The 24,189-nt window shown below is 39.6% G+C and overlaps 1 protein-coding gene across 1 annotated transcript; it reads right to left on the bottom strand.

Annotated features, from left to right (window-relative positions):
* Positions 1-3,453: 3,453 nt before the first annotated feature.
* yars1 (tyrosyl-tRNA synthetase 1) lies at positions 3,454-24,128 on the bottom strand. Its single transcript, NM_001004987.1, is given in 14 exon segments — positions 3,454-3,758; positions 3,854-3,995; positions 9,258-9,451; positions 9,916-10,013; positions 10,423-10,558; positions 10,646-10,731; positions 10,808-10,943; positions 11,260-11,352; positions 15,806-15,886; positions 15,963-16,092; positions 16,291-16,466; positions 17,076-17,222; positions 21,624-21,729; positions 24,051-24,128. Coding segments are annotated over 13 exon segments (1,587 nt in total). The 5' UTR covers positions 21,681-21,729; positions 24,051-24,128; the 3' UTR covers positions 3,454-3,647.
* Between the last annotated feature and the right edge of the window lie 61 nt (positions 24,129-24,189).

Genomic DNA, 24,189 nt, shown 5'->3' with positions numbered 1-24,189 from the left:
AAAATGTATTTGTGCTTCTGTTAACCAATATTTATCGTCTGCAAAGTCTAAGGTTGTTTGACCAATGCATTTTTTTAAAATGTATAATAACAGTGAAAGAAAAACTGCACAACTCCTGGTACATTTGGTTTATCAGTGTGAATCTTCCTAGCTATGTATGGTTATCAACAGACCAAAAGTATTTTTATTTTTACCTGCTTCTGAAGAGTTAGTGCTCAAGCGCTTTTGTTGAGTAATAACCTTGGAAGAGAAACTTAAGGTGGCCATACACAGGACTGCCAATTCGAGTCCTTTAGACTGATTCAGCAGCCTATCTACCCGTGTACAGGGCCCCCCTGATCAATATCTGACTGAAAATCTGCCTAGTGTCAGGCAGGTTTGGTTTTCCCATCAGATCAGGGACCGCATCGGTCCATTGATGCAGTTCTCATACTGCAGTTCTTATACTCATCATTGTAAATTGATCATGTAGCCCTCACCAAATAAGTGGATCTTAACATGTATGGCCACCTTTAGTTGCAATTCATTCAATTTACAGGTAAATTACCATACATCTTGGCCTCTGTCATTCCAGGATAACAGATCTGATGTGCCATTTGGCATACAAACCCACCTAGTTCAGTACTATAATGATAATACAAGGCTGTATATAGTATTTATTAAGGTAGCCAGCTCCTTATGGTAAAAAAAATAAATAAGACCAATTGCAAGTGTGTGCATATGTTAAGAGCATGGAAGATGGGGACCATGCAAATATTTAAAGCTCACATAAACATTTATAAAGTCATGTATTTATCTAAATTGGCATATTAGCTTCCCATAATAAAATTATGATTGTGTATGTCTAATTACTATGGCTACAAAAGGGTCCTCTGCAAAATAAATAAATAAATCAGCAATGCACCAAGAGACTTACCACTGTTTACCTATCATAAGGAAAAGACAATAATATAGAAATATGATTATTTTGCTGGGAAATGCATCTGCAAAAACCACAACTTTTATAAAAGAATAAGAGCAATTCATTGTGTAATTACATTTGTCAAGGTAAAGTAACTATGGAACCTGAAACTTCAGAAAACCTGCATATATCTCCAATTGCTGTAAGCACTGTATCAGGTAAATAGATAAATCTAAAAGAAACACAACAGCTCTCATGGTAATAGTTCAAAACTATTACTATATACTAAACCAGTAATAGTTTAGAAATGTCCCTGAGAATCAGTGCCATAGATTTTAGGATCTACAGCAGGCAATCACATAAACACGGCAGCCCTGGGCCAGGGTATAAATTGAAAAGAACACCTTCATTCTGTACAGAGGTATGGAACCTGTTATCCAAAATTCTCAGGACCTAGGGTTTTCCAGATAAGAGATCTTTTCTCCATACCTTAGGTCTAATAAAAATAATTTAAACATTAAATAAAGACAATAAGGATTCATTATTGTTCATTAGAAGAAAACAAATTTCACTTCCAGGGCTTGTGGAAACAAATAGTTTACTGTACTTTGTGATTTCCGTAATACAGCAGCACTGGACAGAGAAACAACAGAAAAAGAGAGAGGGGGTGTGGGTTACTTTAAAAGCATTAATATATTAACAAAATACATACAGGTATGGGATACCGTATCCGGAAACCTGTTATCCAATTAAAACGTTATGGAGTTTATTTAATGCTTAAATTATTTAAAACAAATTACAGAAAGATCCCTTATCCAGAAAACCTTGGGTGCCAAGCCTTAGGGATACCAGAGCCTGTACCTGTGTATGCATGTAAAGGCCTAAGTAACCTATTTGATCTGTTGGTAACTTGCTAACTTTTCAGCAACAGAGTCTAATGCTGTTAAATAAATTGCAAATGTAAATGTTACTTCTACGAATCTATGAAAGGTCATAAAAACCAGAAAAGGTTAAAAAAATGTTATTATATTTAGGCTACAGTCACACATAGCTTTAGTAGGCCAAGAAACACTTGAAGCACTTGCCTCATACAGCGCCTGCACTACCCTCTGTGTAGACACACCAAGTAGATTTCAGCATGGAAACATGAGTATGTATTTTCATACCAAAATCTTCTGTGTGTGTCTGCACGCAAGCCAAGGCAGTGCCTGTAAGTGCAGACGCCAAAGCTGGCTGAGGCGAGCAGTTTGGCACATGGGACAAATTTTCTGCTGTCTTTACAAGCCTGTTTTCTCATTTGCTTGAATGGAATATGCCTATAGACGGGCAGATTTTCAGACAGAAACTTTTATTCTACCCGTAATCCAGATTGAATTTCATTGAAGTAAGTCAGAGGCTGCACAGACATGTTCAGGAACTTCTCCACTGGATGAAAAGCACTGGCAGAGAAAATCACTCTGTAGCATGGCATTAAAATTTACAACTCTTTTTCCAACACTTGCACATAAAATATAAGTTACAGTACTATTTTGAAGAGGTTTTACTGTATGTTATATGACCAACATGCACAAACACACATTCTGAGGCCTAACAAGTGGATCTTCTCCTGATATGTCCACCAAACTTGGGCAGTATTGGGTTAATTTGGACTTTTGGCCTTAGGGCCAAACAAACTAATTAAACCGCGTTTTGGGACAGAGAACCGCATTAACAATCCAATGCTGTCCCCAATCCTACAGAAAATCAAACCTGTCCGATCAAGATCTGGCCAATTCTAGGGCAGATGTCAGTCGTGTAGGCCCATTGGGGATGGCTATACATGGGCAGATAAGCACCCAAATCAGTCTAAAGGATGCAAAATGCCCCCTTAAGAGCTTCTAAAACAAACAAGGTTTTTACCAGTGTGGAATAAGATCTTGATTTTACTGTTATACGGTTTAACTCTAGATATGAGTGTTATATAAATAATGCATTCTAGAAAGGGTACAGAACAAGTAAAAACTGTGTGTAAATGTGTAAAAGGCATTTTGCTTTTCTTGTATTGCTGGCCTAGTATTTTAACCATACATATGGCAGTGGGACAGAATTATATCTGGTGCTGAATAGTGAGTTGGTTTTAAATATTCCTTTTAAGGTAATTTGGTATACAGAACTTTTTTTTTTTTTTAATATTTATACACACACTTACACACTGTTGTATCTGTGCTGAATTTAACCCACTGCTCCTCTCTTACTATTATTGTTTGTGGTTCCGGGCAGTATAATACTGGTGAAAGATGGTTCAGAGTTAACTGTATCTGTCTCTGTATGCAATCTATTTAAAAGATATACACACATAAACACACAGACAGAATGTAGCCCAGGGTGACCAAATCATAGTTCTGCTTGTAGTAGAAGATTTGCATTTATCCTGTGCTTTAAACCGCTGTTTGTACGAGACAAACAATCCTTTTATAAATGCTGTTACCAAAATGGTGCTGCTTTGTCTTTCATTTTTATGTTATTGATCTTCAAATCTACACCCCTTTAAATATGACAGCTGAAAACATAAAGGTACTGAACTTTATTTTATACCAACATTACAGTTTTTCACCTCGACATTGCCCCTAAAAAGCAGGTAATGTGCAACCGAAGATTATATAAATAGTGGATGGATTATCCCCTGCTGCCTGGGTCCAGCTGTGTGATTCTGCTATGGAGGTGAAGACAAACAGGAGCACAATACAATGTTCTGGAGGAGGCATGCTCAACTAATACTACCACCTCGCAGAGTTTTACAGGTAACAGATCCCAGTTTGGTCAGAAAATTCTTCCCTTTCCACTGAGCACATAAATCATCTGAAATCCTGAAGTCAACCTGTGTGAACAAAATGAGGGGAAAGAATCATACCGAGTCAAAGCTTTAATGGAGTAGATATTCTGTTTATGCAAGTTCTTTAACCACTTTGTTACCTGCAACTTCTCAAATACTTTCTTCTTAGGTTTGAGCTCTCCCTCTGGTTCTCCATTCTCATATCCCTCAATATAGATCCGCTCACCTGGAGCAGAACCTGTAGGAGGGTCAAGTGGTTCCACTTGTTTTTGTTCCGCTTCCCTGAAAAGAAGAAATACAAATATAACCTTTTTTTGGGTAAGGTGATGATTGGGATTATCAATGAATAAACTGTATACAATAGTCAGACACCTCCCTTTAAACCTAAACTGCCAGGAGACACACAGGGCTGTCTCTTAGGGCCAGAACTGACTACTCACTTAATGCTTGCTTGGAGCAAGTGGAATAAGTCAAGGTTGTCTACCGCTTATAGTATGTCCAGCAAATGCGTTAGGTTACATGCAGTGGAAACTACTACTGGAAACTTATCATCACCCTGAGAAACTGACATCTCCCCTACCTGGCTGGAACAAGCAGAATGGAACTCTCCACCCATTCCCTACCCATTCACATCCTGAACAGGAAACTGAGGAGATCATAAACCTATGGCTCACTAACTGTACTAGTAGACAAACTGCTACAATAAAGCTAGCTTGTAACAATACACATTGGTCCTGCCATCCCTCTAAAGAACAATTGGCTACAATGTAAAAGGCTTTTATACAACCTGTTTATTGATGCAGCTTTAGACACTTAATTTAGCAGCCAACACAGCAAAAGTTTGCTCCTATCTCAGAACTTTTGGATTACTCAACAACCTCCTGACTAAAGCCCTGATGGCAACAAACGGGTCCTTTCCCAACACAGCTGGTTAAAAAAACAACATAAGAGCCCCCTTTCACTGCAACAACCAATCCTATCCCTAAGCCAAATAAATTAACACCAGAATGTTCTGTTTCCAGATGAAAATCGTGCAGAAGCTAATATCAGCAATCTAAGAGATTCAGCAGAGAACTTTCTAAAGATACTAGGCTTCATGGTAGCTGTTCTAAAGGCCATTTCATTTGTCAGGTTCCACTTGAGAAAACATGAGAATAATTGAATCAAATATCTTAAGATATTGTAATAAGGATCATCAAAACCTGCACGAGTGAATACCAAGGACTGCAGAGACCAAAGTGAGACTGGCCTTTTGGACAGACTGTTGGGGACACTCACTGATAACAGGTAAGATCTGAAGTCCAGGTCTGGACTGAGATTCAAAATAGGCCTTGGTATTATAAATATACAGTATCTCAAATGGCCTACACCAGTCTAATAAATAGTGACTGTCTATGGAATCTTACAGCAGCCATTCTAACAGCTATTCTGGACTGGTCTAAGACCCCCATAGGCGTCACCTGAGACACAACCCAAGGCACATGAGCTGGGGTGCTGGAGTGTTAAATAAAGGTATAATAAACAATACAGAAGTGTTGCATAAACAATACATACACATAAACCATTCCTTGTTATACAGTCATGGCCAAAATTGTTGGCACCCCAGAATTTTTTTTTCCAGAAAGTCAAGTATTTCTCACAGAAAAGTGAGAAAAAAAAGGGAAAAAAAGCGAATTGGACATAATGTCACACAAAACTCCAAAAATGGGCTGAACAAAATTATTGGCACCCTTTCAAAATTGTGGATAAATAAGATTGTTTCAAACATGTGATGCTCCTTTAAACTTACCTGGGGCAAGTATGAGGTGTGGGCAATATAAAAATCACACCTGAAAGCAGATAAAAAGGAGAGAAGTTCACAGTCTTTGCATTGTGTGTGCCCCACTAAGCATGGACAACAGAAAGAGGAGAAGAGAACTGTCTGAGGACTTGAGAACCAAAATTGTGGAAAAATATCAACAATCTCAAGTCCATCTCCAGAGATCTAGATTTGCCTTTGTCCACAGTGTGCAACATTATAAAGAAGTTTGCAACCCATGGCACTGTAGCTAATCTTCCTGGGCGTGGACAGAAGAGAAAAATTGATGAAGGGTTGCAACACAGGATAGTCTGGATGGTGGATAAGCAGCCCCAAACAAGTTCCAAAGAAATTCAAGCTGTCCTGCAGGCTCAGGGAGCATCAGTGTCGGCGCGAACTATCCGTCGACATTTAAATGAAATGAAACGCTATACCAGGAGACCCAGGAGGGCCCCACTGCTGACACAGAGACATAAAAAAGCAAGACTACAGTTTGCCAAAATGTACTTGAGTAAGCCACAATCCTTCTGGGAAAATGTCTTGTGGACAGATGAGACCAAGATAGAGCTTTTTGGTAAAGCACATCATTCTACTGTTTACCGAAAACAGAATGAGGCCTACAAAGAAAAGAACACAGCACCTACAGTGATATATGGTGGAGGTTCAATGATGTTTTGGGGTTGTTTTGCTGCCTCTGGCACTGGGTGCCTTGAATGTGTGCAAGGCATCATGAAATCTAAGGATTACCAAAGGATTTTGGGTCGCACTGTAGAGCCCAGTGTCAGAAAGCTGGGTTAGCGTCCGAGATCTTGGGTCTTCCAGCAGGACAATGACCCCAAACATACGTCAAAAAGCACCCAGAAATGGATGGCAACAAAGCGCTGGAGCGTTCTGAAGTGGCCAGCAATGAGTCCAGATCTAAATCCCATTGAACATCTGCGGAGAGATCTTAAAATTGCTGTTGGGAAAAGGCACCCTTCCAATAAGAGAGACCTGGAGCAGTTTGCAAAGGAAGAGTGGTCCAAAATTCCTGGTGAGAGGTATAAGAAGCTCATTGATGGTTATAGGAAGCGACTGATTTCAGTTATTTTTTCCAAAGGGTGTGCAACCACATATTAAGTTATGGGTGCCAATAATTTTGTCCAGCCCATTTTTTGAGTTTTGTGTGGCATTATGTCCAATTTGTTTTTTTCCCTCCCTTTTTTGTTCTATTCCAATACACACAAAGGGAATAAACATGTGTATAGCAAAACATGTGTTACTGCAATACTTTTCTGTGAGAAATACTTGATTTTCTGGAAAAATGTCTGGGGTGCCAACAATTTTGGCCATGACTGTAGCAAAAGGCATGCAGTACAAGAGATGACTAAGCTTAATCACCCTTATCTCTACCCTACAGTTTTAGCAGTAAGCAGGCTATGATGTGAATTCTGTTCATGCAGAACATTTTTGGGTGGGTTACTTTAAACCTATAGAGTTCTTATAAGTAATTTTGTGCATCTCATGCCATTTGCAAACATTATGTAAAGAAGCAGCCTATAAAAAGCTGTGACTTGTAAGGCCACATTTAATGCCTTCTGAATGCTTCCCAAGACTCTGTACTTTTTACAGCTGTTTCTGCTATCCACCTTATATTTGAGTATTGTTATATAAGATAAGGTTCTAGTAGGTAAAACTACCAACAAGACCACAGGAACCTATCCAAAGGGAGTTAGCTGGGAACAGGAACCCCAGGAGACTATTACCACTAGAGAGGGGTGTAATGAAGATAATAATCTCCAGGGAAGATGGTCTCAAATGGAGGCCAAGTTACCTGTAAACATACTAGAAATAAAAGCAATAACTCTAGTGCTAGAGAGCTGGTTAACATTGATCTGATCCTTTCCTGTGAGGATTCAGTCAGGGCTCCATTAGCCATGTTAAAATACAAATAAATCAATCCTAAAATAATAATAAGTGGCTCAGTTATATACGGTAACTGGGAGGAGGAAAAAACTTTTTCTAAAGCCCTTTTAACGACTCCCCAGTAATAAATGTGAGCCCAGGTGTATAAACCCCAGGCTCTCCACCAAAACTAAATTACAAATAAAGTGATGATAAGGTCACCCCATAAATTATATGGTCCGGGTTTATAAATCCCGGACCCTCCACCTCCAACACGCGACTTCAAAACAGTCCTGGCAAAATTATTCGGAAATACACTCACAAATACAAATGTTGGTCCAGGTGCAGCGCCCTGAACCCATAGCCTGAGGTACTAAACGAACATCAATTTTGTTTTAAGTTTTAAGGAGTATGTGTCATTTTTCCTCCAAAATACAAATAAAAGCAACTGCCACTACACACAGGGAAGCCAAACATTCCATATGAACCATGCTGCATTTAAGAGCCGATTACTCTCCCAACACAGAATAACACTTGACATTTATTTTTCACATATGACATCTTGAAGAACTGACATTTTTTTAATTTCATTTCTCAGCCAAGCATTTCTCCCAGCCAGCCATCCATCCTTTGCAAACAAATGTGACTTTTTCTGGTTAACAATGAGACCATTGCATTCGATGACCATCACTACAAAGCGTGTGTGCATGGCAAGGCACAGTTGGGCTGTACAGCAGACCCCATGACCAGTCTGAGCCCCCCTCTATGGTAGTTATGCCACCGTAATTGCACATATTATAATCAGTTTAAACCAATCTAAGTAGCTTTAATTTCTGGCTTACATCCAATTGGTAATGTTTAACAAAGGAGGAAGTCAAATAAGTCACCAAGCAAATCAGGCAGCGAGTCTAACATTTTCCCACGATTATAAAAAAAAAAAAGCATCCCCAGCAGGGCTGTCCAAATTTTGCATGTAATGATAAAAGCTGATAAATACGGTAGTTTATACAATCCTTGAATATATTACATTAAAGAAATACTGCCAATGCCATATTCTATAAAGTGTTGGTAGAGTAGCAGCAGTACTAAATGTTCATTTGTAGACAATTTGTCTTAATATGGATTAATGAACACCAAGGCCTTTAGAAATCAACTTGTAGCTTTTTCCAGCATTTTGCATCTCTAGAAGTATTATTTTGAGGTTTGTTTGGTAAATAACCTTTACTGGCTTCACACACTTGTATTTTAACCTGCTCTTTTAATGTGTCATAGATCAGATTATATAGCGCTAAAATGGAAGTACAACCATACCAGTACAGGTATAAGACCCCTTATCCAGAATGCTTGGGACCAAGAGTATTCCGGATAAAGGGTCTTTCCATTATTTGTATCTCCATACCTTAAGTCTACTAAAAAAATCAATAAAACATTAATTAAACCCAACAGGATTATTTTGCATCCAATAATGATTATTTATATCTTAGTTGGGATCAGTTACAAGGTACTGTTTTATTATTACAGAGAAAAAGGAAATCAGTTTTAGAATTCTAAATTATTTGATTAAAATGGAGTCTATGGGAGATGAGCTTTCCGTAATCTGGAGCTTTCTGGGTAACGGGTTTACGGATAAGTGATCCCATACCTGTACCATAATTTCTACATTTCCAGGTTATATGTGCCTACTTTTTTATGCAGAACTATAGGTAGAATTTTCCCTAGTCCATCAGATATGTACTTTTATCTAATAATTAGTATTAAACTAATAAAAAGGTCATTGCTGTGCCTTAGAGAACTGAGGGAAGTTTGCCAGCATTGCTTACATTATATTTTAAACAGACCACTTTTTCAAGTGTTTAACTCACGTAGATGCGCAAAGCAGCATGCCCTGGGACTCGATTCCTCGCATCTTCTGTGGTTTTAAGTTGCACAGCAAAACTACTGAGCGGCCCAGCAGTTGGTCAGAGGGAACATATTGCACAAGCCCGCTGACCACACAACGTGGATTTTCCTCACCCACGTCCACTGACTCCACATACAGGCTGTCTGCATCTGGATGCTGTTAGAAAAGAACACAGAAAAAGCTGCAATAAACATACAGAAAGCTGCATATGCAAACACTGTTCAGTTACAAAATACCCCCACCTATTCAGTCACTCCCTTGACAAAGAACTATGGACTCACAGCACAAGTAGTGCTGGCTGTAGATTGTCCAAAACTGATGTTGTAGCACAGCCCAATGTTAGAATCTGTTTGTGTTGGACAGAAGCACTTTGCATCCTCCTATTTGTATCTATAGGTTACCCACCTAGAGCAAGGACCTCCTTTCTCCTGGGTCTCATAACACATTATCTTTATAACTCTACATATTAAAATGTATCTTTTGCAATGTGTGTTTTACTGTACTGTAAGATATACAGCACAGCATATACAAGTAGCACTATATTAAAAAAAAAAAGCTATGCATCAATAAATCTGCTTTTGTAAAGGTGACATATACAACAACAGCAGTTCTGCACTTACCTGCCTCACACTGAGAATCTTCCCAACCCGCAGATCTAAAAGAGAAGGATCGATCTCCTCAGGCCCAGAGTTTTTAGTGGAACCTTTAGGCACTGTCTCTGCAAAGTGAGAAGAAAATAAGTGAAGCTATTGCAAAAAAAACACAAAAGCATGCATTTTTGTGACAATATCCACTTGGCTACACTCATGCCAATGCTGGGCCTGTCAGCGCAGCTACACAAAGCTGCAGATAAGAGCAGATCCATTTCTCTCCACCTGCCAACAAATCGCAGGAAGAGAGATGTAGACAGTGCACTACATGTGACTGTGGCCTTAAAATTACTATTGCAGAAAAATAAAGTGCCAGATCAATGATGATAGTAGACATAAAATGTTATTTACAGAGATTGATTTATTTTTATACTGATTAAATAACCAATTTTTCCTCCAGGTAATTAGAGTAACAAGTGAAGCCCACCCCCAGCTCACTTAGCCTGACATTACAGCCAACATGGGTTCTCTACTTACTTTGTTTGCTGGCACCAGGATATGCATCATTACTCAGTTTCTTCATTTCTGGGCTGTTAAACTTTTCTCTGATTGGATCTAACAGCTTGTTCAAAGCTTTCTCCACTGAGGCCTTCAGATCCCCAGGATGAACAAGCTGCAGCAAGAGAAAAGGGGATATTCTTGGTAAAAACAATATAAAAAATATAATTTTGGTTAGTTTTACTTCCCATTATCTTCTTACCTGTTCAGTAAAGTCTTTCTCTAGTGTTTCAAAATCTGTGTAAGTTTTATTTCCTCCAAATTTCTCATCACGTAGAACCACAAATTCTGCAACACAAAGGGCTTGTCAGCAGCTGGAACTAGCAAGAGGCTCATTGTTTGTTCCCATCACCCCAATACTAACCTGATTTTAGGGGAAAGAGGACATGCCTGACAAAGCTTAAAACCCCATTGTTTTCTATATTCCCAGGCTCACAGAAAGCCTTCTTTAATTTTTTTTTCACATCTGCAGGAGAGTCCAGGAGATCAATTTTGGATTCCTTAAAAAGTGTAAAAAATAAATAAATAAATATATAAGTAGCAAGTAAAGGAAGTATATTATAGAGTCAAAGCTCATCATAGCAAATACAATTTCACAGTACTTATATAAATCAAGGAAACCAGATACCACAGAACACACTATATTATATACATATTAGTTAATTTGGGTTTAAAAAAAAAATAATAAGATCAAAGTCCATAAAGTTCAACCCCTCCAAACGAAACCCAGAGCACATACACACAGAAACTATATGTACCAACCACCCACAACCACTTTACCACCAGCCTTTAGAAAAACAGAAAAAAAGTTCATACCTCCTCAGAGGAGCTCATTTTAGCCCCAGTGAGTCCTGGAACCATAGGATTCATCAGGTGAATACGTTTTGCATAACCGAGAGCTGGAAGGTACTGGTTGTAAATAAAGTTACAATGTTAATTGATATAATTACATTTTAAACAATATTATTACAGTATAAAGAGTTGTAAATATGTCTTCAAGCAAATGTTATTCTTCCCCTAGAAAGTTTAGATTCTGTTTTCTGGTGATAGTGTGACTTGCTAAATAAGTAACAATAGAGCCAGAAGAGAATCACAAGAGTGATGCTTGTGGACTGTGTAAAAAAAAAAAAAAAAAAAAGAAGAGCAGTTACCCTCAATCAATGTCACTTACAGGGTGCTGTATGAAAGTTTGCCAGTGATTGACATGTTTTGGTAACAGGAGGGGAGTTAAAGGAACAATTAGAGGCATATGTACATGAAGGGTTGCATTTAAAATACAGCCTTGACTTAAGGTAGCCAAACATAGGTCAATAAAAGCTGCCAAACAAGTTCTTCCTGGGCAAGTTGGTAGTTTATTTGCCCGTGTATGGTACTAGCCAATGGTCCTGAACACCAGTTATCTGGCTGAAATATTGGCCAGGGATGAAATAAGGAAGTTTAAAAGGCTTTTCCCAGGTTACAAACCTCAGGCCAACCCAAAGATGGGTATGACCGCATGTGGAGCTTGTCACATGGGCAACAGCATCAGTCTCTTATATGACCCATGCCAACCATTTACTCCACTCCAGGCTAGGCTGTAGCTAAAAATGACAGAGTTTAGGTTTAAAGTTTGAATCACCTGTCTTCTATCCTATATTTTAAGGGCTTGTATATTTCTGTGTGTACTGTCAACTAAGGAGAGCTTTTGTATTGTATGTTTGCTTTTTGTATAGAATAATTGTCTGCAGACCCAGTTAGTTTGGATTTATATACATAGAGTAATAAATATGAAACAAAAATGTAAACGCAAAAATACAAAAGTTTAAATTACATTTAAATCCTAAAAGTGCTGTCCTTGTTCCAGTATATCTATCTACCTTATATACTGCCCTCACCAGTACCCCAGAAAACAGCAAGCAGCAATATAAGAAGGAAGGTTTGTTGTTTTGTCACATTTACAATGAATGTGGATGGAAAGCAAGCACAATGGTTTAGGAATAGCAGTGTACTTTCCCTATTTTCCCATTCATTTCATTAGCACCTAGCCCGTGCCTATTGAAGAGAATAAAGCCTGCGTGTGCTGTCTCTATAGTCTAAGTAGAGACAATAAAAAACTGTGTAAACCACCCTTTATAGCTAAACAAAAACAGTTTTTTTTAACTGCTGTGCTTTTTTAACTTTCTATAGAGAGGATCAAAGCAATTCTGTATGTGCAGAATTAAGTTGCTGACTTTGTTGAGAACTGCTTTTTTTTGCTTTTGAGAATCTGTGCATTGCTGCATGCTTAAATGGAAGACAACAGCCTGGTAACACAGGTCCTTTTCTCTTAGTGACAGCACTGAGGCTGCAGCACAAATGCTCTATATCCACCTTTAAATCACACTGAGCAAGACATTGCTATAATTACCCACAAAATTGCCATTTAGATATATGTTTTAATATAATCTGTGGGAGATGCAGCGTGTAATCCATTACAGCCAGCCATCTTCACTATATCATCATCTGCATGCATTATCTTTGATTTGTCAGTCTCCGTTATAGTGTTGTGTTGCTTACATCACACCTGTCGAAATTCCTAGATAATAAGTAAATATGTGACCCTGGTCAGAGGGCAAAGGGTCCTCTTGTTTCATTACTGATTACTAGGGAAAATACGTTTTTCACTATATTACAAAGGACGTCACTGAATCTGTTTCATTATGGGTCATACGTTCTAGGACACAAGTCACAATCAATGTATCATATGCCTATATGGATTTTCATTCCCAAATTTTCCCCTACCATTTTATTTAGGGAGAAAAACATCTGCAAAATATCCATTACGTGGCATCTAACAGACAAGCATCTGAACTACAGATCTGCTAAAACCTGAGCAATCTATAGCTCTTCACAGTCACCATGAGTCACCATTACTAAAGCTAAGCATACACAAAGATCTGGAACCAATAAAATGTTTGGTGACCAGTAAGTTTTACCTGCTTATTGCTTGCAATAGGTGACTAGCCTAGTGGCAAACTTTGCACTTTTACGACACTACCCCTTAAAGGAGAAGGGTGAAATCACTGGGGGGGGGGGGGGTAGCAAAATGTACGCATTTACATACCTGATACCACAGGTCAGTGCTCCTGTTAGCAGAAAACTGCCCCAGGGTTCTTCTCATCTAACACAACAAAGCAATCCTAATCCTGCTCCTTTGTACAGGTGCGCATGTGCAGTAAAGTGAAAAGCCAAACTTTAACAAAAATTCTGGCTTTTTAAAGGAAAAGTAACACTAAAATTTTTTAAGTAAAAAATCTATTCTACCCTGCCCCAATAATTGCCCTATCCTGCACACCATTTATTATTTTGAATGCTTTATTACAAAATACCTGTCATTTGAAATATGGCGATACGCCAATGCAGGGCAGAATCCACTATGCGACAATCGATTGATCGATCCTAGCATTCCTTCTGTATAGGAAGGAGTCGGGCTAGGATCGTCGCATAGTGGATGCTTCCCCTGCATCGCCATATCACCCTATTTCCAATGACCGGAAGCCAAGTTTTAGCAGGTATTTTTTAATAAAGTATTCAAAATAATAAATGGTGTGCAGGATAGGGCAATTATTGGGGCAGGGTAGAATAGATTTTTTACTTAAAAAATTTTAGTGTTACTTTTCCTTTAACTTTACTGTGTATTCTTCTCTCTGTGATGAAGAGGATTGCTCCATGGTGATCGCTAAGACGAACTCCAGGCCAGTGTAGTTTTTTTGCTAACAGAAGCACCGGCCTGGGGTATTAGGTAAGTAAATACAATAACTGGGGGGTCACCTAGCATTTGGCACCCCCGTTATTTCACCTTTTCTTCTCCTTTAAGAACTGAAGCCTCACAGGTTCCCTCATGCTAAGGGTTAGTGACCTCAATAATTAAACAGGTTTTTTTTTAGTTGCAGGCCAGAAACAGGCAGAATAGGAATGCTAATAAATGAAAAGCCATAGATATAAGAGGAGACTAACTAAAAATTATGTAGAACAGGCCCATCTATAACATAAGGTGAATTTGGCCTTACCAGTCCAGGATTTAAATAGATCCCTGTTTGGATACATGCCAATCGGCTCAGGAATTTTGCTATAACCTTCTTTCTGAAGACCTCGTAGAGCTCATTCAATCTAGGCACGGTGATACCGCATACTTCAATACCAAAGAGCAATCAAAACTACAACTAGGTAATTAAATTTACATTTTTGGCAACTTTATTCTTATCATGTTATCATACATTGCCATTGTTAATCAGTCTCTGTTTACCATATTTTATTTCCTGAGGGCCAAATGTATACACACTTTGCTAGAATTTAGTGGCATTGTTTTTTAATTGCTTAACTTGAATTAAATGCTTAGGGTAGCCTTCAATATGTTGCTGGAATTTTTACCCATTCCTGTGGTGCAAGAACTGGCGAGAATCAGTCAGGTTTGTGGGTCTCCTCGCTTTGACACCCTTTTTAGTTCCATCCACAATGCTTCAACATAATGCAAGTCTGGCCTATCACTTTGCAAGTTTTACTTTAACTTGGGTGGCAAGGAAGAGGAGCAATGAATTGCTGGTCAGGTGGAAGACTTCAGCTCTTGTAGTTACCAGGGGCAGCCCCCTGGCAATCTGTTACACCCTGCTGCCTGACAGCAATGGCCCTGATGTTATGTTACAATATAATACACCTAAGTAGCCTCTGCTTGGCAAATTGTACTAAAGATGCAACACATACTAGTGTTGGAATAGCATCATTTCCAACGTATGTAAGCAAGTTGAAGTTATTGACTCAACCCCCTAAAGAAAGCCTCAAATTACCACTATGTCCAAGCTGACCTAGTTCTAAGGTTTCTTAGAATCATTGCATGCACTTCAGGCACACATGCATGCATTTCATCAGAGCAGGCTGGCTGTGAGCATTGGAACTTCCCTGAAGTAGCAGCAAGTTACTAGGGGCATATAAGGGCGCCAATAACTTGTGTAAACAGTTCTGCTTTCGTTCAGTACTTGCTTTTGTAGAATTGCCCTCCTGGTTTGAAGATCTATGGCAGTGCTGTCCAACATATTTTATTTAGTGGGCCAAATATTTCTCATATAGCATGTTCCAGGGTGGATTAAATTAACATGATTACGTTATACAGTTAAGTAAAAGGCACCCTTAAGTAGGCTTGGGGCCATAAATATCCTTTGGAGGGCCTCATATCGTCCACGGGCATACAGATAGGCCTAATTTATAGCAACTCTGTGTAACCTCTCCTTGGGTTCCACAGAAGGAAAGTGCAATATTAATACTTTCACCTTTTATAATATAAGGGAATTGCACTGGCCAGTGATGACATAATATATAACATAATAAAATTGCCACCTAAATAAATTACCTTTTCAGCAAATGTGAAGATTTTCCTTTGGTCAACTCCTCCAAATTGAGCATCTACCTTCAAGTATTCCTCATCCAGAGCCTGGAAAAATTGGTATAGTCAGTAAGGTCTCTGGTCTATTCCCTGCTACCTTACCCCATACACTCCCTACTCATACCTGCAACCCTGGGTACAGAAGCCCACTGAGCAGCGGGTGTTCCACTTGTTTTACTACCTCAGCTCCAGCTTTCTTAGCATCATGCTGAGTAACTACAGAAGACAGTCTGTATACATCCAGAGTGTACTCTCTGCAAAGAAAAAAGCCACCTGTCAAAGTAGTAAAATTGGAATATCGTTCTACAATAGGTGTGACATAATAGTGTAAAGGACTGGTTTCCAGAAGGTCTCTGGAAACAAGAATAAGGAATAGAGTGGTTGACAGAAACCAGCATGTGAATGCAGTCATGTATGAATGGCAAAATGTAATATTAATCCTACTCCCTTACTTGCTGAGTTGAAATTCTGTTCCTCGAATGAATCGCAACCTCTCAAGTGGAACTCCAATGCTCTGTAGCATGGCCTGGATAACCTGCTCATAGTATCTGGTTCGAAGCTCCAGCAGATCCCAAGGTGCTTTCATATTATCTAAATATGCATGCAGGTCTGCAAACAGGATGGTCACCTAGAGAGGAATACACATAGGGGCAGATTTATTACGACACAAATTCGAATCCTGAATGGGAAAAATTCGGATTGGATACGATAATTTCTGAAGATTGCAAATATCACGAATATGCTTCCGAAAAAATCGTATTAGTCGCGATAATATCATATTGGCAATCCGAAAGTCACGAAATTTTCGTATCCGAACGTAAAATAGAGGAAAACCTTTCCGACTTTGATCCTTCTGTGCATGATTTTGGAAGCCTCCCATAGAAATCAATGGCACTCTGCAGCTCCAACCTGGCCCAAGGAAAGTTCAATACAAATAACCTGGAGAGTACACATGTTCTTCAGTGCAACTGGCCCAAGGAAAGTCACGATACCGAAGCTTGAATGAATCCGAAACTTTCGTACTCGTTGCGACAATACAATACAATTTTCGAAAAAAACGGCGAAAATACGCAAGGAACTAAAAAGTCGCAGAAAACACTAACAGCCCAATCAGCTTGGCATACATTTACACAATGGAAGCTGAAGAACAGAAACTAGTCTCATGAAACTGCTTACCCTCACATAGTGTGCACAAACCTCACCATTCAATCCAATCAGTTCTACAGCTAGTTCTCACCTCACAACCAGCTTTCAGGAAGTCTGCGATCTTGGACATAGGAACAAAATAAGCCACATGTGGTTTTCCTGTGGTTGCTGTGCCCCAGTATATCCGCAGAGGTCTCTCTTTCAGGATTTCCTTCATTTTGTCCTCTCCAAGGACCTCCTAAATTAAAAGGGAGGGTCAGGAAACACCAGAGAATATTTATACTTAACATATTACAAATATTGAAACAGTTACTGCCAGGGGTGTTTTATATCATTTCAGAACAAATATACAGGATTTTCAACACTTTCCTGGAAAACACTGAAACGCAAGAGTATTATTTCAAGATTTACTATAGTCTCTGGTCAAAAATGAAAACCTTAATGTCAGATACTATGGTGCATCACCCACTAGTACCCCAAAGTTTACATTCACTGCATGTGACAGTATGAAATATAAATATAACAAAAAAACAAGAAAACATGGCAAATCTTGATATGGGCATGTATGAGTTTAAATAAAGTTAATAACTGATGCCAAAACCCACTTAGCCTTTAGGAGCCCTGAATAAGTTATAAGGATTTTTTAAGCCCCCATTGTTTTACATGCTCCTAAAAAATAAACCACTGATAGCTGCTACAGATAACCAAACAAATGCATTCCATTCCTATATTGTTAATTTGCTTAAAATTAACAATAGCTAAAAACCTCATGACCCTTATTGTGAAGTATCATTTTCACTATTTCAAATGAAAGTTCAGTTCCTGAAGTCTTGAGGTGGCCATACACGGGCCGATTTCAGCTGCCAATTTGGGTCCTTCAGACTGATACAGCAGGTTGTCTGTATGGGCACCCCTGGCTGGCCTACCCGACCGAGCTCTGGCATAAAATTGGCCAGATATCAATCAGGCAGGTTTGATTTTCCCTTTGAATCGGGGACCACAATGGCTAGTTGATGCAATCCTCACTCTGACGGAAGGCCCCTATACCCACTGATTTAATTCGATCATTTGGCCCTAGTACAATTAGCTTGCCCTAAAAGCTTTTCTGCCACCAATGTCAAACAAACAGGCCTACAGTTTTCAGGTGGAGAGCAGAATCCCTTTATAAATAATGGTATAACATTAGCCAATCTCTCTGCATCATGTCTGACATTATGTGCATCAAAGAAAATGGTAATGTGCAATGTTTCCCAAAGAGGAACACACAGAGGGGCAGATTTATTATGTAGTGTAAAAAATGGCAACAAACTTTGGCACAGATCGCCAGGCTTCGCCATGTAAAAGCAGCATAGTTGTTTTTACACATTTTTTCTTCCGCCAGAACCTAAAATCTGGCGTTCAGGTGGCAAACATCTCAATTTATTTTACACAGCTTTTTATATTGTTTTTTCAGCAATTTTTGTTTTACACAGCATAATAAATAGGCCCCAGAGTGTACAAGATATTCAAACAGGCACATAATAAACTTCTGGACTTCCTCCATGACATAGGGAAATTAGTAAATTAAAATAGATTCAATACATCTTCTTTTGGTCTCTGGCTCCCCCTTGTGGATTATATGATCATCCCATAACAAATTATAGCTATGCAGAATTGTTTTGTTGTTTTTTTTTTAATTATGCTACAACAATCCCTAGAAATCCTGGACATTGTTTGCAAAGGCAGATAACTCATTACACCTGGCATTTATGCATGGAACATTTTAACTTCTGCCCAGCCTAGCCCCTTTAATGAGAGATTTTGTGGGTTTATCCCTTTTATTTGCATCTATTCACTCATTAAATTCTATTGTTCTCTACTGACTGCTATAATGATTGTCGTTTCAATTTGAAGCAGTTGCCAACAATCTCCAGTGCCACTAGTTTCTTGCAGAAACTCCAAGCATGTTCAGTGATCAAATGTTAAAATGAACCAAGTGTGTAAAGTTGTTAAAGAAAAGGAGGGAGGTTCCAAAAATGGATACAGAAGGATACTAAGAAATCCAAGAGCTGCATCGCAGACCCCCAAAACAGGTGCACTGTTGACCTGTCTGTGCTCTCAGCCAGATGAGAGAAAAAGTATAGTACACAAGGCTTGCCTCAACCTTGTTGCCATTGTAGAATTTTTTTTACAGAAGCCACTAAAACTGTACACTTCTGTAAATACAGAGCTTGCAGTGGGACTATAATGAAGAAGATATAACTAGGCATTAGGGTGCCAAAATGTTAGGCACCCCCCAATGATTGAAAACACTTACCTGATACCCCAGGTCGGTGCTCCTGTTAGCACAAAATTGCACCAGCTCAGGGTACCTGCAAGCCAGAGATTCTCTTCCTTCTGTTTTTGTGCCTCTTGCGCATGCGCAATAGAGTGAAAATCTGAATTTTAACAGAAAAGCTGGCTTTTTGCACTCTACTGCACGTTCATTGGCCCTGGGAATGTGAAGGAAGAAGGAAGGAAGGAGGAAAAAGATTGCTTGCTGGTATCCAGGGCCAGTGCAGTTTTCTGCTAACAGGAGCACTGGCACAAGGTATCACTATTACAATCACTGGGGGGTACCTAACATTTGACAACCCCCATTGATCGTATATCCCTTCTCTTTTATCTGTAGACAGTTCAATCCTACTACAAGAGCTGCACCTGCACAGTCCTACTAGCTTCTAGTTTTTTATTACAAATGGTGAGGTTGGGGCAGGCTTTGTGTATTTTACATTTTTTCCCTCACACGGCTGGAAAATGTTTTAGGAAAGAACAATACAAATAGAATGTCTAGCCTTGGTTCAACGAGAGCCCAGACACCTCAAAGAGGTGCCTACTGGGCATGCTCACTGCCTCTGCTCCAATTAAAATCAATCAGCAGGCACCTCTTTGAGGCCATCACAGTTGGAGAGAGAAGGAGGGCTCAGAAAGCAAAAGAAGGCGGGGCTTCACACTAGACAAGAAAGTCAATAAAAAAGATGCAGTTTAGCTGCTTGTAATAGAGAACCAAAATAGATTTGGATGCAGGGAGTAAGGTATGTTATTCTGGGGGCTGTCTAGAGTAATTTTAGAAAAAAAAATGTATTCTTTAAAGGAGAAGGAAAGGCTAATAAAGAGTTAATCTCAAGCTGCAGGCATACCCCATATTTCACCTGTTCAGAAGATCAAAAGCCAAACAGGAAAAAAAACCACTGAGCAGTGTAGAGAAGATTCCCATAATGCATCGCTCCTTCCCAGACTTGGCGACTTGTTACTGTAGGCGGTGCATGCGCACATGTCCCTCTTCTGCATAAGCAGGCGCGTCCCCCTTCCAACAGAACCGGCAAGCGTCCGGTTGCTATGGCAACACGCTAAATAAATAGCGCATGCAGCGGCGAGCCGAGCCATTCAAAGAGGAAGAAGCCTGGAGAGCGGAGCGGGGGGAGTCTGGTGTGCGATCGCTTGTGCTTTTGTGCCGGGATTGGGGATTGGAGAGTGGAGCGGAGGGCGGGGGGATGTTTCTGCACTGGTGTGTGCTGGCAGGTGCGGGGAGCAGACGGGGGGTGCGATAGTTTGTGCTGTTGTGCAGGGATTGGAGAGTGGAGCGGGGGAGATGTTTCTGCACTGGTGGGTGTGTGCTGGCAGGTGCAGGGAGCAGACGGGGGGTTGGTTTGTCAGCTGGTTTGGGGACGCATGTGCAGTAGAGATGGTGAGGGAAAGGGTATGGGCATCCATTTTTAAAGATGGCGGCGCTGTTCACTTAAACAAGTATGTAGTTTGTAGTAAGTGTATCTCTGTAAATCTTTCATTAGGCAAGCCAGAAATAGAGCGTTTTTACATAGTAGTACTATTTAATAGTGTGCTTCATAGATTTTGACTTTCCTTGTCCTTTAAAGCAGTGGGACATAATAACATACAATTATAAAGTGCCAAAAATTTAACAGTGCTGCACAATTGGGGACCATGCACAATAGAGCTTACAATCTTAAAGGAGAAGTGGTATGAGATAGAAGGTGTGGGGTTGGGAACATCAGAATTCAGAAAGGTTAGATATGTGACTTTCAATATGGCATTTAGCACTGAAACTACGTTAGACTAGATTAGGTAAAGCCTCTCTAAAGAAATGTATTTTAAAAGGACAGTGACACCAAATAATGAATGCTTTTTAAAGTAATTAAAATATAATTTACTGTTATTACTCTGCACTGGTAAAACTAGTGTGTTTTCTTCAGGAACACTACTATAGTTTATATAAATAAGCTGCTGTGTAGCCATGGGGGCAGCCATTCAAGCTGAAAAAAGGAGAAAAGGCACAGGATACATAGAAGATAACAGATAAGACACCACTGTATTCTACACATGGCTACACAGCAGGGTTTATATACACAACTTTTACCAGTGCAGGGCAGCAGTCCATTATAGTTTAATTTATCTGATATATTTTATTTTTTTTGTGTTCCTTTGAGAGACCGTGTAAAGGAGAAAGATTAAGAGAAAGTCAGATGGCACATGGGTGAGAATTCCAGAGATGGGTTGCAGTACTAGCAAAAGATAAAATACAAAAAAAAAAAAGCAAGCCCAAAGACAACAGTTTTCTAATCACTGCAATAAATATGCCATGGTGCATAAAAGATCCACTGACCTGGAGATTTCGTGTGATGAGCTGTGCCTTCCCCTCAGGTGTTAAGCCGTCACCCATTTTGCCTCACTGGATAAATGTATTAAATCACAGAGACCGCAGACAAATCCTGTGAGAGAGAATATATATATATATTATATATATATACTGTATAGTGAATTTCAGTTCACCAGTCAATCTGGACCATGCTGATTTACATTTAACAAGCGAAATTTACAAGAAAGCTGCAGCAACAAAGCATTCACAAAGGTCTCCTTACAGTCAATAAAGTATAGAAATAGTGGCTATTTGACCAAATCTCAAAGCAATGTATAATACTGGTGCCACTAAAAAATTAGAATCCAAAATTCCCCCTCCTGTGTTAGTCTGTTTGGTCCTTTGTGTACCTGATATGCCAGGGACTATTTTAAGTCTTAATTCAGACATGGGTGATACCAAATAAAAGTGATTCCTCCAGGATTATAAAGCTATAAAAACACAAGCATAAAATAGTTCCAAATAAGGTGCCAACAAGAACAGTTATAGGCTATTTGGTAGCTCAATGTTGACTGCAAGCCTACAGGAGGCTCTGTTTGGCAATTACACTGGGTTTTTATGCATCCAAAACTTGCCTCCTAACCAGAAAGTCAAAAAAAGCACCTGCTTTGAGACCACTGGGAGCAAAATCCAAGGGGTTGGTGAGCAACATGCTGCCCCCGAGCCACTGGGTGGGGATCCCTGACCTATGCAGACCTTTTACAAACTCCCTGTTTGATACAAATAAGTGTACCCATATGATTTTTAAGTTGGAAACACCATTCAACAAAAGAAGAACTCCATTGGTCAGGGGACGAAGTGACTTTGATGAACTTTCCAAAGTCTATAGATTTTGAATTCCTGACCTCCTCTAGTCTAACTAAGTTGAAACACATCAGGCAGTTTATTAGTCAGGGTCTTTGCAGAGGTAATCGTGAGATATGGTTTGCATGCAGAGATAATCGTGAGATATGGTTTGCATGGCCCAGGGTGCTGTTGCTTTTTCTGACAGAGATCGTAGGGAGAGTGAGGCTTGAAATTACCCACGGCATTAGTTATCTTGTTTCTGACCAAAACAGCAAAATTATATATATATATATCCTTACCAAAGCCTTGCTCATCTTCTGTGCTGTTTGTTATACTCCCACAATATTGGACTGTATATTATTTATTTTGACATGACTGTGGCTTAGTTAAAATGGCGGGGCATCTAATTGTATTTGGGTTTTATTGGAGTGGAGTTACCTATGCCTGTTCCTCAGCACTTGCATTATTCTGCCAGGAGAGTGTCTATTTTCTTACTCTGATGGGAAACCTCCATTATTGACTTGCCATTTGGCTACCATTAACAACCAGTTACATTAAGCAAGCAATGCTTTATAGTAATTCCTGGGTGATTTTCATCTGCATTTACACAACAGTATCACCACTAAGAAGCTACCCATTATGAAATTAGCCCAGTTTTGTTAAAGGGTGCTTTTATGACACAAAGGCTAAACAATCAAAATATTCAGCTGTCCTAAAATAATTTTCCAATTATATTTAAGTAATCCAACTGACATTAGATGGAGCTGGCCCCTTCTGCTGACCCATGGGCCAAACAGGTGGACATTGTGGCACCATACAGTATGGCCACATTTGTATTGTTCCTGAAAGATTGGAACAGCAGGAGTGGAAGTGTGGCTCCTCTTCACTTCCTCGTCCGATGAAGCCCTATACTACTGACATGGTGCCCAGGCAGATAACATTTTCTGCCCTACCTGATTGTCTAAACAAATGATATCCATATAACACATCTATAAGTTGTGATCATTGGTCCTCCATACAAATCAAAATTGTACAGCACTTTGTATTGTATGATTTTATCAGTCATGGCCAGTGTAAAGACAATTCTTCTTTTAATCTGGCTCAGGCCCAGACTAGCAATCTGTGGATGCTGGCAAATGCCAGAGGGACTGCTGTAAGGTGCCATAGACAAACACTATTTATTGGGCAGGTAGAGGTGTTATGGTCTCTGTGTAATTGATATGCCAGGGGATGTTTTGAATTCCAATTCAGACCTGGGCTGGCTGATTCATGAGACCAGGCACCTAACTTCTATTAGCAGTGACCAGAATCATTAGAATTCTGCAGTGCGCCTGCAAACGACACATCCCAGTCCTCCCACAACTCCCTACAGAATATTTACATAAGGATTTTCCCCAGACATTATAAATACAACCGGCTAAACATCATATATAAATGAGGGGGGCCAGTATTTGGTTCAGCAGGTACTGTCTGAATATAACATCCAGCATCACAATGACAGCTAAAGAATCCTGGGAATTTTAGTCTGAGGGAAACCGACTAGCCCCGGTTAGATGTTTATGATATGCAGGACATAATAACCCCGTTCTCTCGATCTGTAACGCTTACCGGTACACGTGTTGCTACAGCAGGAGATTTTCTTCCTTGTAGCCAGCGATTGCGTCAGGCACCAGCCACAGACCTTCCACTCGAACCGCTCGGCAATCTACAGTCTGTGGCTGTTAGTTGAGCGAACAGTGCTTCGCTC

This window comes from Xenopus tropicalis, chromosome 2 (assembly GCF_000004195.4).
Source record: "Xenopus tropicalis strain Nigerian chromosome 2, UCB_Xtro_10.0, whole genome shotgun sequence".
In the NCBI taxonomy this organism is placed as follows: Eukaryota; Metazoa; Chordata; class Amphibia; order Anura; family Pipidae; genus Xenopus; species Xenopus tropicalis.
Note: the sequence above shows the minus strand (reverse complement) of the source record. Positions and strands in the feature narration are given on the sequence as shown.